Raw genomic sequence first — 14,406 nt, forward strand, 5'->3', positions numbered from 1 at the left:
AGAGGAGAGGAGGTGGGGCCTGTCTGGCGCGGGACCTCAAGAACAGTGAGGGAATGAGGATTTAGGTGTGGAATTTGGGGGTCTTGGTGGAAATCAGGTGAGACCATGGCTTAGAGAAAAGAGAGGTTGAACGACTCAAGCTTGCCTTTGCAGTTGAGTAAGGCTTTGGAGGGAAATCTTAGCTAAATAGTGGTGAAAGTCTAAGATAGAGCTTGAAGACTTTACTTTGCTTAGTGATAGAACCAATCCTCGTGCTCTCACCTAAGGAAGCTAGCATATGTCGTCTCAGTTTTGCTTCTTCCTGACCATCACTCCATGAGGCAGTTTCTCCCATTTTTTCCTGCGGGTGAGAAGAGTTTCAGCTGTTTTAAAAGGAGCTAATCATGGCCCAACAGTGCTCAACCCCTCATGTTTGTCTTCTCATTTGCTAAGAATATGAATCTTCTTGGAAAAATAAGTGGAAAGGCTTCTCTTGAGGGCCAGGTACCTGTCCTAGAGATCAGAGGCTTTAGGAACTGTATGAAGGAGCATAAGAGGGAAAGGGGAATGGGGATGGGCTTGGCCGACCTGGGTGTGACATTGCAAAGTGGACAGGACTTATAGATGAGCTGGAGTCCACTTGTAGAAAGACAGGGTTAATAAAAAAAAAACAGTGGCTCTAGGGGCTGGAGCAATAGCACAGCGGGTAGGATGTTTGCCTTGCACACTGTCGACCCGGGTTTGATTCCAAGCAAAAAAAAAGAGAAAAGTGGTCTCTAGTGACTTGCATGTCATGTAAGTGGGAGGAACTTTGAGCAGTATTGTTGGGGTTGGGGGGCTAGAGAAGGAACTCAGTTTGTCAAGGAAGACCAAAAATTTTCAGAACAGTGTGAGCCCTGGCACAGAGCCTGGGCGTGAGTGGGCAGGGTTTAAGCATAGTGGGTGGGGCCTAAGTAGGAGATGATGGCAGATCGAAAACATCCCAGGAGTGAGCCTGGGAGAAAAGGCTGGAGACTCACCTTCAATCCTCAGCACCTTCTGGCTCCAGTGTGGTCCCAAAACCAAACCAACTGGCCATCAGTGCAGAAGAGACTTGGCTGGGAAATGGGAGAGAACACGGGGGAGGGGCTTGTCGGAGACTGGCAGGTGCAGACTGGCAAGCTGGAGGGGCCTGGCAGCCCGGGACCGAAGGGGAAGTGCCCTCCTCATCTACTTTCCTGTCTCCCCCAATTTAGAGAGAGCCCCCACCTGCCAGTACCATGGATGATGGCCCGCTGCTGCCCGCGCCCCCGGCCCCCGCCCCGCCCGCCGCTGCCACCCCCCGGGTCCCGTTTCACTGCAGTGAGTGCGGCAAGAGCTTCCGATACCGCTCGGACCTGCGGCGCCACTTCGCCCGGCACACGGCGCTCAAGCCCCACGCGTGCCCACGCTGCGGCAAGGGCTTCAAGCACAGCTTTAACCTAGCCAACCACCTGCGCTCCCACACTGGAGAGCGGCCCTACCGCTGCTCCGCCTGCCCCAAGGGCTTCCGGGACTCCACCGGGCTGCTGCACCATCAGGTGAGTTGCAGATGCGGCACACCCCGCACTCACCCACAGTCTCCTGTGGGCCCGTCTGCTTTTGTTCCTCCACAGCAGGCTTCCCTGCTTCCACTGGTTGCCCTCACCACGCCCTACCTGGGCCCTCGGCTGTCGGAGCCACAGCTCCTAGTCCCTGGGAGGTGGTTGCCAGTCAGCTAGGTGATTGATGTGAAAGCACAAGGCAAGCAAAAATGTTCTGGAAAGACAGAAGTGTTGAGAAGGAACATTTTCTTCTAAAATCAGTGTTAGGAATGATGTGGCAGAGAATGGATCCCAGAGGGGCAGGACAGGAGAGGACGATATTTAAGCAGAGAGCTGAGGGGTGGGCCTGGGTGTCAGGCTCCTAGCAGAGGGAACAGAGGGGACAGGTATCACAGACATGGACAGCAAAGGTCCTGGAGGAGAGGGCAGGTGCCATGTGTGGCCATCCTCAGGTGCCAGGCCTCTGTGAGGATTCTTACTTCATCCTGTGTGCCAGACAGGGTAGGCACTTTGCACTGGGCCTGCTCTCTGTCCCTGTGGCCCCTGTCTGGTTCTGGACCTCACATCCTGAACATTGCTCTGAGCCTTCCAAGTGCTCTTCCAACCTCCTGTCTCTCCCTGTCACATCCAGCCTCTGTGTCTACCAAAGAGTGGCCCAGCATGACAGCCACAGCCCTCTGAGACCTCAATCTTGCCCTCCACTGAACATTTAATGAGCACCAGCTGCATGCAGCACTGTACTAGGCTCTTTCAGGGCCAGAGGGAGATCAGAGATAGTTTGGTTTGTTGAGAAAGTGCCATTTTGGGCCAGAGAGACAGAACAAAGGTTAAAGCACTTGCTTTGCAAGCCCACCAGCATCACATATGGTCCCCAAGCACCTCCAGGCATGATCCCAAGCACAGAGCCAGCAGTGAGCATTAGAAAGTAAAAGCAAGAAGGGGCTGGAATGGTAATACGGTGGGGAGGGATCTTGCCTCACACACAGCCAACCTGCATTTGAACTTCGGCATCCCTTATGGTCCCCTAAGCACAGCCAGGAGTGATTCCTAAGTGCAGTTGGGAGTAACCCCTGAGGATCACCAGGTGTGGCCCAAAAATCCAAAACAAGACAAAAAAAAAATAGCGAGAGAGCAAGAGATGCCCTGGTAAAGGCTAGAATTCTGCCCAGACTGCCTGGTCACCAGGTCTGGGGTGGGGGGTGCTTGCCCTTGGCAGACATTAGAAGTGGAGCAGTGACTCCTCAGGCCTCCCCACCTTCAGGCAGACATCAGTAGGCATTAGCACCCATCAGTCAAGACCTGCTCGGCACAGTCTCTCTCCCTGCCTCAACCCACAGCACAGTGAAGCGCATGCGTGTGCTGGGGGCTGCTGTGTTACACTGCTCAGATGCATAACATGCCTGGCAGGGCAGGAAGTCTGTACCATTCTGTTAGGCAGAGGCTCCCCCCCGCCACCCACCCGTGCCCCCGGGGATTATAGAGCCCCTCAACCTCCTCCACACCCTGACTGCACTACACATACACATGGTTTGGTCGAGCATAGGGCCATCCTACCTGCTTTGCAGCAACAGAACCAGGTTTCTTGTGGTTCTACCCCCCATCCTCATAGCAACCCAGTGAGAAGATTCCTTTTAACTGTTCCCCAGAGACAGGCCCCGAGAGAGTGGTCATTTTTTCCAGTTTTCACATGGGCAAGCAGAGGGCAGAATGGGCGGTGGCCCCAATCACTGTCACCTTCGGGTGGGAAGTGAGGAAGCCTCTGCCGATACCAGGGTTTGTGCAAGGAAGCCCTCTTCGGCCTGTCAGCCCTAACGCTGCACTCTCCCCCGCCGCCCCAGGTCGTGCACACTGGCGAGAAGCCCTACTGCTGTCTGGTTTGCGAGCTCCGCTTCTCCTCTCGCTCCAGCCTGGGCCGCCACCTCAAGCGCCAGCACCGCGGCGTGCTCCCGTCCCCGCTGCAGCCTAGCCCAGGCCTGCCCGCGCTGAGCGCGCCCTGCTCCGTCTGCTGCAACGTGGGACCCTGCTCGGTGTGCGGTGGGGCGGGGACCGGCGGCGGGGAGGGCTCCGAGGGCGCGGGCGCGGGCGGCGGCGGCGGCGGCGGCTGGAGCCTGGCCGAGGCGGCGGCCGCGGCCTCGCTACCCCCGTTCGCCTGCGGGGCGTGCGCGCGGCGCTTCGACCAGGGTCGCGAGCTGGCGGCGCACTGGGCGGCGCACACCGACGTGAAGCCCTTCAAGTGCCCGCGCTGCGAGCGCGACTTCAATGCGCCGGCGCTGCTCGAGCGGCACAAGCTGACGCACGACCTGCAGGCTGCCGGCGCGCCCCCGGCGCAGGCCTGGGCGCGGGCGGAGGAGCCCGGCACGGGGCTCGAGACTGGCCTGGGAGCGCGGCCGGTCTGGGCCGCGGGGCTGCGCCTGGGCCGCGCGGGGGGCGGCGTGCCCCAACTGGGGGCCCTGCTCCCCGAGGGCGGCGGCGAGGCGCCTGCCGCCGCGGTCGAGCGCGCGGAAGACACGCTGTACCAGTGCGACTGCGGGACGTTCTTCGCCTCGGCCGCCGCGCTGGCCGGCCACCTGGAGGCGCACTCGGGGCCCGCCACCTACGGCTGCGGCCACTGCGGGGCGCTCTACGCCGCGCTGGCTGCCCTCGACGAGCACCGGCGCGCCAGCCATGGCCAGGCCGGTGGCTCCGAGGCGGCCGCGGCGGCCCCGCCGGGGGACCCCGCGCCCGGCGAGCCCGCCGCCGCCGCGGGCCGCGGCAAGAAGATATTTGGCTGCTCCGAGTGCGAGAAGCTGTTCCGCTCCCCGCGCGACCTGGAGCGCCACGTGCTGGTGCACACGGGCGAGAAGCCGTTCCCGTGCCTCGAGTGCGGCAAGTTCTTCCGCCACGAGTGCTACCTCAAGCGCCACCGACTGCTGCACGGCAGCGAGCGCCCCTTCCCCTGCCACATCTGCGGCAAGGGCTTCATCACGCTCAGTAACCTGTCCCGGCACCTGAAGCTGCACCGCGGCATGGACTGAGGCTGCCGCCGCAGCGGGGCGCACCCCCCCCCCCTCCCGGGTGGCGCGTCTCCTCGCCTCCCTCCCCGGGCGCTAAAGGCGAGGACCCCCGACCGGAGACATGGGGGAGCCCAGGCAAATAAGCAGAGAGCCAGCTCTCCTGGGGTGACGGATCTCCGGAGAGGCTCCATAGATGGAGACCCCTGGAATCCGTTCTGAACATCCAGAAATCAGTCCCCCATATGCCATGGAGACCCAGAAACGAGTCTCCCCAAGCCCTTCTCCTTGAGGGGCAGACGCCTGCCTCCCCTCCCCCTCAGGAAGACCAGGATTCTCCTCGAGAGCCATCGCTTCCAACCTGGAGAATGTGGGGGAGATTGTGTTCCATAATTTCCCTGGGTCCCCTTTAAAATCTTGCCCCTTAAAGTCACTGGTGCGCCCCCAAAATGGATATAGCCGAAATCTGCCTTCCCCCCCACCCCACATTCCATTCCCTAGGATGAAAGAGGATCAGGGTGGACAGCCCTGCCCTCAGCCCACTCCCACTGAGGTCAGAAATGGAACCCCCCCCAGGACCGTCCGCACCCCAACACTAGAATAGGCTGGTTCGAGACCCTCAATAGGACGGTCCAATTGGATGCACCTGTCCCTGCCCACTGGAATGGACCTGTTGGTCTGCCCAGAACCCACTCCATCCTATGATACCCTCCCCCACACACACACAGTGTCTCCCTCACACCCTCCCCACCAGTCTCTCCAGTTGTGTCTGTCTCACTTCCTTCCAACCCTGAGGAGAAGGGGCTTTGGGGGTTACCCCACTGATGAGCCTCAACCTCACCCCACTCCTTGATGCCTCCTGGACCCTAATAAACCTAGTCATGTCAGTCCCTGCCGTCTTTGGGTTTCTGGTCCTGGACTTCAGAGGTGGGGCAGGGGATGATACCTCCCCCCCCATATTTTAGGAAGGACAGCTACATAACTGAGGCAGGACTTGCCTCCAAGCAGAGTTTTGTCTTTGGATAAAACACGGGAGCTTCAACATGGATTTTGTGCATGAGATGTTGGGGCCACATCCTGGCTCTGTCCTCAGCAGCTGACCTGGTGGTGACCTGGGGACCAGGCGTAGTGCTAAGGATTTGAGTCAGGGGGCATGGAAGACAACCCTTCAGGACTGTGTTTCCAGTCTGAGTTTGTTTCTTTTTATATTTGTTTTTGGGGCCACACCAGCAATGGTCACTGGTTACTAGGGGACCATATGAAATGTCAGGAATCAAACCTGGGGTTGACCTAGTGCCTTACCTGTCCTACTATCACTCTAGTTCCTCCGCTCACTTTTCTGTTTATTTTTTTCTTGGGATGGGGGGTGGCAGTGTTCAGGTGGTACATTAGGTGGTGCTCAGGGAACCAAATGCAGGGTTCTTAGTGGTGTTGGCCAGGTGCAAGCCAAACCCCTTAATCCCAGTCCTGCCTGGGCACCCTGAGTGGTGGTACAAGAAAGCTGGGGAGGATGAATTTGGAAAGAGCTTAGTGTCACCCTGTTACTATGTATGGACCCTAAAAGACCCGAGTTTTGTGACTCTACACAAAAGGAGCACCCCTGTCCAGGGTTAGACCAAGCGTGCCACCGGCTGCTGTGGTCTGAACATGTGCCCCCTGCCCCCCAAAAATCCATGTTCGAAATCTTGATGCTCAATGCAAAGGTGGCCAGAAAGGGCCTCCAGGCCAGTGTGTGGAGGAGGGCCTGATGAATGGTGCTTTCACTCACCAGAGGCGTTCACACTCCCTCCGCGCCTCCCCACAGCCAGGACTTGAGAAATGGTTCCTCATCTGAGACAACTATGCTGGGCCCTGGAGCTTGGAGTTCCCAGTCCCCAGAACCATGAGCATCAAATGTCACCAGGCCTGTGACAGTTTGTGACTGCAGGTCAGGTAAAGACACCCAGCACCCTTTATCAGCCAAAGGGGTAGCAACGAGTCCAGCATCACTTGTGTGTGAAGGGCCATGAGCACAGTGACATGCAGAGTCAACAGGAAGCTGAACAGATGGACAGGAGAGCTAGGTACATTCCCACCACCACACAGGAAGCCCTGCCAGGACTGATCCCTGAGCCAGAGTAAGCCCTGAGTGCTGCTAGACATGGCCCCAAAACAATAAGGAAAAGGACCTGCATGCACAGAGCACGCTTTCATTCCTGGCAACCCAGATGCAAGCCAAAGGAAAGCCTGTGGAGGTGAGCCAGGTAGGAAAGGAGCTTTCTCCTAAAACACCTGACGGGGTGGAGGGTAGTGGGCTGGGGGTGAGCACTGATTAGCTCAGGATAGCACATGCCAAAATTTTCCACGGTGGTAGCTGCCAGCACTCCTTAATCCGTAAATGTGGTTTGTTTCTTCCCCCACTTTGGCTCTATGTGTCTGTATTCAGGAGGGGAGTTATTTCCAAAGGATACCCGTTGGGGGGATGGGCAGCTGGGTGGGTGGAGAGAAAATAGGTGAGAGTTTGGAACCTAAGCAAGACTTTTGCTGCCTGGAAGGGTGTTTGCATAGGTACCAGGTGCGTCCCTCTGGGTGCTTAGCCATGCAGGTATTCTCCATTAGGCCATACCACCCACCTGGGAAACACAAGATTCATACAGGCCCCACCCCAGGAATAAGCCCCACCCCCAGAAAAAAGGCCTGGTCTCTTAAGTCACGCCCTACCTCTACCTTACCGTGGCCAGGGGAGTACCTGGCAAGGTGCCAGGTTGTCATGGAGCTGGATTGAGGTTATAGATCCAGGATTGGGGCCCTACCTGCTACACCTCTCTGACCTTTCTCTTTTCTCAGAGGGCCACTAGCTGATTTAGCCCAACTACTAAAGTCTGCAAGGACCAGTAGCTGACCGTGTCATTGGCCCACTCCTCCCACCATGATCCCATTTCATCAGCATCCTGAGGCTGAGCGACTGTTCCCCCCCCCACTCCCAACTGCCCCCCCCCCCCCGCCGGGGGCGCCATCTCAAGGGATCCAGAGTATCTGCTAGCCTCCGTGGGAGGAGCTCATTCCAGCACTGGGTCAGCCACCTGCTCACCCATTCTCCCTCCTTCCCTTGCGCCTCCCTCTTAATTCTCCCCTCTTTGGGCCGAGCCTCAATGGTAAGGTTTTGAGCAACCTCAACCCCTGTTCCCAGGGAGAGGGAGAGTGGACACTGAGGGTCAGAGGTGAGGACAGGCAGTCGAATGTGCAAAGTTCCGCAGGAATGAGACATTGAAAAGGTTATGTTCAGTGGAGGGAGAGACCCCAGGCACGACATAGGGGCCCAGGGAAAAAGGGGGTAAGGCAATAAAAGCAGTAGGCAGCCACCTACCCATCCCACGCCCCTGTTAAGTGACGGGATTTTTGGGAGCTGGATACTGTAGTGAGGACGGAACTGGAAGAAGCAAGAGAGCCAATGAGGAGGCGACTCCAGCGGGACAGACAGCCAGGAGGGCCTCCGTGAGTCAATCAGCGGCAAGCCCCGCCCCTGCTGCCCCAGGCCAGCGCCCAGCGCCACGGCAGCCGCCGGCCCCTCTCACCTGTGTCTACGCGCGCCGCCGCCGGCTTCCCCGCATCTAACAGGGCTCCGCGCGGTCCCTTAAGAATTTCTCCAAAACACTAATCGGATCATGTGAGTCTTCAGCCTAAAACTATTTCAAGGACTCCTCAGTCCCTCGAAATGCAGCCAGCCTGCTGCCTGCACCCTGGCCAGATCTTCCTGCACGCTGCTTTGCCTCCCTCTGCAACACTGACCATCTCTGATGGCGGTTCAAGGCCAGACTCTGTCCGCAAGGCGTGATACCCCCACATATCTCACACACACACACACACACCCTCTGCTTGAAATGTTATCTTCTGTGCACTCCCTGATTTGGCCTCTGCTTTTTTTTGTGTTGGGAAAAGGATACTTTATAGCATTAAAAATAGAAAGACAGGCTAGAGCGATAGTACAGGGGGTTGGGCGTTTGCCTTGCACTCTGCCAACACGGGTTCCATCCCCGGCATCCCATATGGTCCCCCAGCACTTCCAGGAGTGATTCCTGAGTGCAGAGCCAGGAATAAGCCCTGAGCGTCGCCCAGTGTGACCCAAAAAGCCAAAAAAAAAAAAAATAGACAACACAGCAACATCTAGGTATGTGTTCAAAAGAGCCGGAAACTGGTGTCCCGACAGACTCTGGCAGGGCAGGCTCATCACAGCTTCAGTCCCAAGAACACGCAGACAGGAGAGGTGGCGGGGAGATTAGATATAGATACCATCAGGATGGAATTTTGTTCCACTACAGAAAAGGACAGAAGCACTGGCATGAGTTCCACCTGGATGTGTCTAGGAGAGAAGGTGCCAGGAGGGAACACACCTGCTGATAACACAAGTGGCAGAGTCAGAGCCCAAGCAATAGTACAGCAGGCAGGACACTTGCCTTCCATATGATGGACCAGGGTTCAATCCCTAGCATCCTTTATGGCTTCCTGAGCCCCTGCCAGGTGTAAGTCCTGAGTGCAGAGCCAGGAATAACCACCAACAAAAGCAAACAAAAATGTGGCAGTCCCTTGACCCAGAGGCAGACACAGTCTCTCCCCACCTCCAAGAAAAAGAAAACACATTCCTGATGCCTGATCACCTCCTCCTCCCCCGTTTCATGAAGAAGCACAAAAATGGAGACTAGGGGCTGGAGCAATAGCACAGCGGGTAGGGTGTTTGCCTTGCACGCAGCCAACATGGCCGACACAGGTTCGATTCCCAGCATCCCGTATGGTCCCCCGAGCACGCCAGGAGCAATTCCTGAGTGCATGAGCCAGGAGTAGCCCCTGAGCATCGCCGGGTGTGACCCAAAAAGCAAAAAAAGAAAAAAAATGAAGACTCACTAGCTTGGAAAACTTCTGGTCCCTTCCTCCCTCCCCTCCTCTGTCCAGGGGAAGAGTAACGTTACCATTTCAGAAGGCTGCAGCTCCATGGCTTTGCATCTGGCCCTTTCTCTTGACAGAAGACTCATCCTTATTTTCACTTGCTTTTTATCAACCGCCATGTAGTTCTTATTCATTTATTTTTCTAAGTGTGAGATGCATGCTCACAGCTTCAAATCCAAAACTCCCTGCAGTGGAGAGGGCAAGGAGTTTCAGGGCTGGGAGCCGGACAAGGTTGCCCCTTATTCCAGTCCCAAGCCATGGGAAGCCAAGCTGGTCTCCGCTTCAGCTTATCACTTGGAGCTTTTCCAGTTTTTTTTTGTTTGTTTTTGTTTGGTTTTGGACCACACCCAGCGGGTGCTCAGGGCTGATTCCTGGCTCTGCATTCAAGGTTCACTCCTGGCAGGTTCAGGGACCATATAGAAGTGCTGGGGATCAAACCCAGGTCTGCCACAAGCAAGTGCCTTCCCTATTGTTCTATTGCTCTGGCCCTGCTTTTCCACATTTTTTACTGGGAGAGCCGTTTGTAGCATTCCATGGGAGTAGGGGCTGAGGAGAATCATGGTTTCTTATTCTCTACAAGTCATTTACTAATTTTGGTGGGCTTTTTGGTTTGTTTTCAGGTCACACCCAGTTGGTGCTCAGGGATCACTCCTGATGGAGCTCAGGGGATCATGTGGTGTACTGAGGGTTGAACTCAGGTCAGCCACATGCAAGGTCAAGGCCAGTGCCCTCTTTGCTCCAGCCCAAGATGGGTATTGAGCCCATTCATCCCCCAGCCCTGCAGCAATGAGCTGGCATGGGCTCAGTCCTGACCCAGCTGGTTCAGTTCCTAGAATTTCTTGTGCACCTTTTTAGGTGTTCAGTGTTTCTCTCACCAGCTATACCCCAAAGGCCAGTTTCCTGCCCACCTCCAACCCTGTGGACATACTTTGCTGCAAACCACACCATGCGGAGGCTCAGCTTCCCCCCTGCACTGTGCTCAACACCAGGTCCTGGAGCTAGGAGCTGGTGCCTTTCTCTCTGGTTCCAGGTTCAGACCTTGGCTTCCCCCCTGCAAGCTCCATGAAAATGCCCCTCCCTTACTCTGGAGGAGGCTGGACTGAGCGGCTGCTCTGTCCTCTGGGTGTCCATTACATCCTGGAACCTAATTCCCTGCACAGGAATGGACGCTATGTTGCTGACCTCTGGCACAGCATGGCCTCTGTGTGGACAAAGTGACATGTGACTTGAACGCTTCCAGGCACCAAGCAGAGTGAACTGTAGGTATGTTCAAAGCTAGCAGGGCATGAGGTTTGTCTCTGCAGAACTGACCTCCAGTGAGTACTGTGCTGAGTCCAGCGCTTGGTCTTTAGGACCAAAAGAGTGCATGCCAGGTCTATCAGAGCCAGGACACTAGGGGCAGGCCTCTGCTCAGGCAGCCAAGTAAGGTGAAGGAAGCTCTGCCTGGAATATGGGTCCTCTCTGTAGAGCCTGCCACTGCCCCATTCATGGCCGTCACCCCAGACCAGTCCCCGGACCCCCCAGCGCAGAGCCTGGCACAGGCTGGACCCAGTAAATGTGCATCACCGGAAGAATGAATGAATCTGTGTGTACGCATCTGCAGGGAGCAGGAGAGAGCTGGACCCAGTCTCCTGGTCCCGGCAGGGAGCCCTGAGGGCAGGCCCCCATCTTATACCCTGGTAGGACTCAGAGGTGTAAGACACCTGGGTCCCCGTGTCCTCCTACTTCTTGCTGGCACAGTCTCCTCTTTCAGACTTCAACGAAAGGCCAGGTTTCCAGGGGGAAGGCTTAGGCGGTGACACCAAGCCCAGCCTCCTCCACCCCCCACCACTCGGGGCCCTCCCTCCCCGCCACCACCGCGGTCCGCTGCTCAGCCAGCCGCGGAGAAGGAAGAAAGGAGCAGAGGCGGCGGAGGTAAGGCACCGGGTGGGCGGTCATCCACCCCACCGGGGCCGGGGACCTGCAAGGCCAGGACCCCTAGCCCTGGTTCTGCTGCTCACGTTTGCAAAGCATGCAGGCTGGGTCCCTGGGGAAATGGCCACCCACCCCCACCCCCAGACCAGGACACCTCACCCAGCAGCTTTCCCCCGGTGGTGCCACCTCCTCACCAGAGAGTCTGGGCAGCAGAGAGCAGATGGGGAGGGTGGGCTGGGGCCTCAGCTCTCGCAGCCCCCTGCCCCAACCCTTTAGGCCACAGGAATGCACACCCCCTCATGTGGCAGTCTGCATCCAGAACCTCGCCTCTCCCAGACCCGGGGCCCCCGCCCCTCAGTCCCCCAGGTGGCGGCTCCCCCCTTCCCTCCCAGACCCAAGCCCTGGTTCTCCTCCTCCCAGCGCCCCCAGCCCTTGGGGGCTGGGCACCCACACTCCATTTCTGGGGCCTCCGCCATCGGAACCCCCCTCAAGCCGGTCCCAGGTGGGTTTACAGCGCCTTCCAGAATGGCGGGGAGGGGAGCAGGAGGGGAAAATGCACGGACTTCGTGTCCATCCGCCTCTGCTCGGTCTGTCTGCTATACCCTGCCCAGCTCTGCCCAGCTCTGCCTGCCCAGACGGCCCTGGGCTCAAACTGTCTGCACCAACAGCTCTTTGTTCCACTCTTGGCCGGGCGGGTGTTCCCGATGCTCTGTCTCTTCCTCTCCAGCCCTCTTCCCTCTGACGCTCTCTTTTCCGTGTCCTCCTGCCTCTGCCCGTCTGCCTCCCCAACACTCATTTCTTGGCTAGCCCTCCCCTCGCTGACTCTCTTTTCTCAGTGCCCCTCCCCCTCCTTTCTGCACACCCCCTGCCCCTGTCTGAGCCCCCCTCACCCCATGACTCCTCTCCCCTTCTCTCCCACAGGTATGGATCCGCAGCCGCCCCCGCCCGCGCAGGGCAGCCCCGTCCAACGGGGCCGTGGCCGGGGCCGGGGCCGGGGTCGCGGCCGAGGCCGGGGCCGGGGCAGAGGGGGCGCAGGCGCACCCCGGGCCCCCCTGCCCTGCCCCACGTGTGGCCGCCTCTTCCGCTTCCCCTACTACCTCTCCCGCCACAGGCTGAGCCACTCGGGGCTGCGGCCGCACGCCTGCCCGCTGTGCCCCAAGGCCTTCCGCCGGCCAGCCCACCTGTCCCGCCACCTGCGCGGCCACGGGCCCCAGCCGCCCCTGCGCTGCGCCGCCTGCCCGCGCACCTTCCCCGAGCCCGCACAGCTGCGGCGCCACCTGGCCCAGGAGCACGCGGGGGGCGAGGTGGAGCTGACCACTGAGCGGACGGCCAAGGAGGCCACCGAGGCGGGCTGGGGCTCGCCGGAACGGGCAGCGCCCGAACAGCCCACCGCGGCCGCCGCCAGCCCGGGGCAGGCGCTGGAGGAGGAGGCCGCCTGGCCGGACGCGTGGCCCGCGGGGGAGGCGGCGCACGAGGCCCCTGTGGACGCGGCGGCCAGCGAGCCCTGGGAGCCGGAGGAGGAGGAGGACGCGGCGGCGGCGGCGGCGGCGGCTGCGGCAGCGGCCGGGGCGGCCGAACTGCGCGCTGAGCTGGCACTGGCGGCTGGCCGGCAGGAAGAGAAGCAGGTGCTGCTCCAGGCCGACTGGACGCTGCTCTGTCTCCGCTGTCGCGAGGCCTTCGCCACCAAGGGCGAGCTGAAAGCGCACCCGTGTCTGCGACCCGAGGGCGAACAGGAAGGCGAAGGGGGTCCCCCGCCGCGCCCCAAGCGCCACCAGTGTTCCATCTGCCTCAAGGCCTTCGCACGGCCCTGGTCGCTGTCCCGCCACCGCCTGGTCCACTCCACCGACCGGCCCTTCGTGTGCCCGGACTGCGGCCTGGCCTTCCGCCTGGCCTCCTACCTCCGCCAGCACCGGCGCGTGCACGGCACGCTCAGCCTGCTCGCCCCGCTGCCCGCCGCGGGCCGCAAGGACGACAGGGCTGCCCGGAACTCAGGAAAGGGGCCGGAGGGCGGCGAGGGCGCGGCCGAGGGCGGCGAGGGGGCCCCCCTGGGCGCCGACGCCCCCGCGGCGCGCGCCCCGGCCGGCGAGCCCCGCTTCTGGTGCCCGGAGTGCGGCAAGGGCTTCCGGCGCCGCGCGCACCTGCGGCAGCACGGGGTGACGCACTCGGGGGCGCGGCCCTTCCAGTGCGTGCGCTGCCAGCGCGAGTTCAAGCGCCTGGCCGACCTGGCCCGCCACGCGCAGGTGCACGCGGGCGGCCCAGCGCCCCACCCCTGCCCGCGCTGCCCGCGCCGCTTCTCCCGGGCCTACAGCCTCCTGCGCCACCAGCGCTGCCACCGCGCCGAGCTGGAGCGCGCCGCAGCACTGCAGGCTCTGCAGGCCCAGGCCCCGTCCTCGCCGCCGCAGCCGCCCACCGCGGGCCGGGAGGAGGAATCGGGCCCCGCGCGGGTCAAAGAGGAGCCGCCCTCCCCCGGCAGCCCGCCGCCCTCGACCCCCCCGCCACCCGTGCCCCCTGTCTTCCTCAGCGCCTCCTGTTTTGACAGCCAGGACCACTCGGCCTTCGAGATGGACGAGGAGGAGCTCGACAGCAAGGCGCACCTGCGCGGGGTGGGGGGCCTGGCCTGAGCACTTCTGCACCTGCGAGCCGCTCCTCCAGCACTCGGGTCTGCAGTGCTGAGGAGGGAAGTCGAAGGCGAGGTCCCTCCTCTGTGCCCCCACCCTGCCCCTTCCAGCCTGTGACACTATGGATGGGGAGCCCCCCGGGGCGTCCCTCCCGCCCCATTGCCCGCCCCCAGGCCCCCATGCTGGCTAGAACCGCTCACTCCAACCCTATGTCTTAGGGCAGGACGGCTTGGAGAATGCGGACGACAGTTGCCTGGAGGGATGGAGACAGGTGGGGGCGCCCTCCCTGGCCGCCCACCTCCATTATACACACTGGACACGGTCACTCTTTGGAGCTGCCACATCCTAGGGGTCCCCAGCGAGCAGAGGCCCGACCCTGTTCCTTTGTCGGTCTGTGAATAAATGTGAGTCCGTGAAACTGCA

General features: G+C 60.2%; 2 protein-coding genes across 2 annotated transcripts; both read left to right on the forward strand.

The window, feature by feature from the left end:
• The first annotated feature begins 1,214 nt into the window (after positions 1 to 1,214).
• On the forward strand, positions 1,215 to 5,421 carry FIZ1 (FLT3 interacting zinc finger 1). Its single transcript, XM_056136411.1, has 2 exons — positions 1,215 to 1,538; positions 3,380 to 5,421. The coding sequence occupies exons 1-2, from the start codon at positions 1,239 to 1,241 to the stop codon at positions 4,553 to 4,555; spliced, it is 1,476 nt and encodes a 491-aa protein (XP_055992386.1). The 5' UTR covers positions 1,215 to 1,238; the 3' UTR covers positions 4,556 to 5,421.
• A 5,873-nt stretch (positions 5,422 to 11,294) lies between these two features.
• ZNF579 (zinc finger protein 579) lies at positions 11,295 to 14,406 on the forward strand. The gene is made up of 2 exons (XM_056135930.1): positions 11,295 to 11,365; positions 12,287 to 14,406. Exon 2 carries the CDS (start codon positions 12,289 to 12,291, stop codon positions 13,984 to 13,986), a length of 1,698 nt encoding a protein of 565 aa, XP_055991905.1. The 5' UTR covers positions 11,295 to 11,365; positions 12,287 to 12,288; the 3' UTR covers positions 13,987 to 14,406.

Source organism: Sorex fumeus, unplaced genomic scaffold (assembly GCF_029834395.1).
Source record: "Sorex fumeus unplaced genomic scaffold, SorFum_2.1 ptg000122l, whole genome shotgun sequence".
NCBI classification, from domain to species: Eukaryota; Metazoa; Chordata; class Mammalia; order Eulipotyphla; family Soricidae; genus Sorex; species Sorex fumeus.